This window comes from Herpailurus yagouaroundi, unplaced genomic scaffold (assembly GCF_014898765.1).
Source record: "Herpailurus yagouaroundi ecotype Mexico unplaced genomic scaffold, PumYag 196, whole genome shotgun sequence".
Taxonomy (NCBI): domain Eukaryota; kingdom Metazoa; phylum Chordata; class Mammalia; order Carnivora; family Felidae; genus Herpailurus; species Herpailurus yagouaroundi.
The window spans coordinates 30,631,239-30,634,157 of record NW_024412427.1 but is presented as its reverse complement, the minus strand read 5'-3'; the positions used below and the strand labels follow the sequence as shown (position 1 = coordinate 30,634,157).

Here is a 2,919-nt window from a genome sequence, read left to right as displayed (position 1 = left end):
TTCATCCATTCACCTATTGATGGACTTTTGGCTTATTTACAGTCTGGGACTATTGCAAATGCAGTTGCTGTGAACACTCAAGTACACATTTTTGTGCCTGCACACATGCTTTCTTTCCTCCTGGGAAAATACCTAAGAACAGAATAGCTGGATCATTTGGTAGGCATGTGTTTGAACACACTGTTTTAAGGACCCTTTCGTGTGGGTTTCACAGTATAAAGGTATGCATGGTAAAGGTATACACAGACCACATGGGAATAAATGTCACCCATAGAGGTCACATCAGGCAGCAGCTGGCTCATTCCAGTCCTCCCAATGTATGGACAGGGCTCCCAGAGGGAAAATCTCCCAGGATGACCTTTGGTTTTGTAAAATGCACAGTGCACAAGCTCCTGACACTTCAGAAATGGCCCATGGGTGTGGGGAGATTCTAAGAGATCCTTTAAATAATGGCAACATCTCAATGGTCTAGAACATAATGGTTTTGGTCAGTCCTGAAAGCTGCAGCATGAACTAAGGCAAAGGTTCTCCAGCGGTGGTCCCATCAGCATCACCTGGGAACCTGTTAGAAATGAACATTCTCCCCAGCCCAGACCTATGGCATTGAAACCCTGAGGTGGACCCCAGCAGGCTGTCACCAGTCTTGCAAGTGGTGTGATATGGGCTCTAGTTTAAGATCCAGTAGCCTAGAACATCTTCCAAGCCCTTGGATTCTCTTGGAATTAAATGCATCTGAAGTCATGATACACCAAGACCTCTAGACCTTGCTCCACCCACACAGCTATGGAGCCCACCCTCCCAGAGCTCTGCAAACTTAAAATTTCCTCCAAGAACCAAGTTACCAACTGGCATGCAAACCTACACAGTGATAGTTGGCACTTCTTTCCCCAAAGCATAAACAAACAAACTTCTCAGGAACTCAATCGTGAAAGCATCTAAATCCAACTGTCAAAACCACCCATTTTTCTGTATGGCTTTCACCCTAGCACATTATAGCATACATGAGTCTAAAAAAAGAAAAAGACAAAGATTTTAGGTGATGTACTCCAACACTCTTTACTGCTCTAGAACCCTCACTAAAAATGAACACATCAGCATGAAAGTTAATCAAACTTGAATAGGAAGCATTTGAGTAAAAATAATGGATATTTTTGCTTTAATCTTCAGTTCAAGCATGATTTCCGCTCAACATAATCGGAGAGAAGTTCTGATCATTTCCTCGTTATTTTACATGCTTAAAATTTAGCCCGGTCTTTGAAAACCCTCTCCAGCTTCTGACCAAGCAGAACTTTGCCACTCACTTTGAACTTGCCAGCAAGGAAAGCCTTCTGAGGGTTCATTTTGCCCAAAACCAACTCCATAAAGATGGGTTCTGGGATTGTGAAGATAGTGTCTGCTGGGAGCCTGGCAGGTCCTAGATACATGTCCCCAGAACCATTCTTCAGATCGATGGTCCACTGCAGAATGGTCTTCCCATCTTTGGTGATGTCCAGCTGAAAGATGGCATTGACTTTCTTTACCAGTTGGGCCCCCTCTTCTTTGATGTGATGGCTAATGTCTTCAAACACAGGAAAGCTCTGGAATTCTGACAGCTCTAGAGCGTGTGACATGGCAGGTTCCTGAGCTGCACCCAGTTCTTTGAGCTGGGCTGCCTGAGGTCCATCCCCTGCTTTGATTTTGGGTTGATGGTCAATTCTCTTCCACATCTTACTGTGCTGCTCCTCTTGACCTTGCCGTCTGGTTTGTGAGCAGCTGTGGCCAGATTAATATCTATAAGTCAGATTGTGACATCAAAGGTAAGGCCCAAGCAAGGAATGAGGTCGGTGTGTGTGCTGCAGTCTTATTGGTCAAACAGATACTAAAATGTGACGTGGGGTGAAGTCTCAGATAGGTAATTGTGAGGCATATCCACACCACCACTCCCTCAAACCAATCAGGGCTGTTAGTCTCACAAGTCTGGAAAGTTCTGGACCTCATATTAGGAATAAGAGAAAGGGACCCCAGAAGGTTCTTCGGTGATGTGAGCTCTGTCTTTCCAATGCAGGCATCTCCGGTAGCAATCTTAACTCAGAGAGCAGTTATTTTGATTCCTTCAAAAGTGGATAATCCTTAATGCACAGATCCTGATGTTGGATTTGGCATTACCTGGCTGCTGACGGAAGGGGAAATGCTTTTAGAGAAAAATGGCTGGTCAGAGAAAGAATCAGCACCAGGTCTTGCATCAGAAAGTTTCATAGGCACAGTGAGAGGGGGGGAGAAAGGAATATCCCTAAGATCAATAGAAGATGCTGCTGACCTCACACGATAATTGCATGTAATAATACAGCCCTTACTGTGTGAAGGCACTGTTGTAGGCATGGCACATGTACTAACATTTTTAATCTTCATTACAACCCTCTGAGGTAGGTACTATATTTATTCCCATTTTATAGATGGGGAAACTGAGGCAAGGAATGAAATGACTTGTCCAAAGTCAGACAACTAGTTAGTAGGGTAGCCAGGTTTAAACAGAGGTAGAATGACTCTACAACCCAAGTATATGTTTATTTGTAAATAATGTCAGACTTAGAAAAAGTTTCTAAAAACAGTACAGATTTCCTGTATCACCTGCATCCCATTTCCCCAAATATTAATCAAATGTTAATATTTTACATAGCACAGTACTATGATCTAAACCAGGAAAGAAATGTAGATACAATACTATTAACTAATCTACAGACCATACTCAAATTTTGCCAATTGTCCCCCTAATATCTATTTTCTGGTCCACAATCCACCTTCTTGTCCAGGGTCCTGCACTGAATTTAGTTTTTATGTCTTCCTAGTGCCTTCCAGTCTGGGAGTTCTTCAGTCTTTGTCTATAATGACCTTGAGACTTTTGAATACTGGCCAGTTATTCTGTAAAATGTCCCTCATTGG

General features: G+C 43.0%; 1 protein-coding gene across 1 annotated transcript; it reads right to left on the bottom strand.

The window, feature by feature from the left end:
- Positions 1-1,037: 1,037 nt before the first annotated feature.
- Positions 1,038-1,760, bottom strand: SCP2D1 (SCP2 sterol binding domain containing 1). The gene has a single exon (XM_040446779.1). The coding sequence runs from the start codon at positions 1,704-1,706 to the stop codon at positions 1,236-1,238; it is 471 nt and encodes a 156-aa protein (XP_040302713.1). The 5' UTR covers positions 1,707-1,760; the 3' UTR covers positions 1,038-1,235.
- Between the last annotated feature and the right edge of the window lie 1,159 nt (positions 1,761-2,919).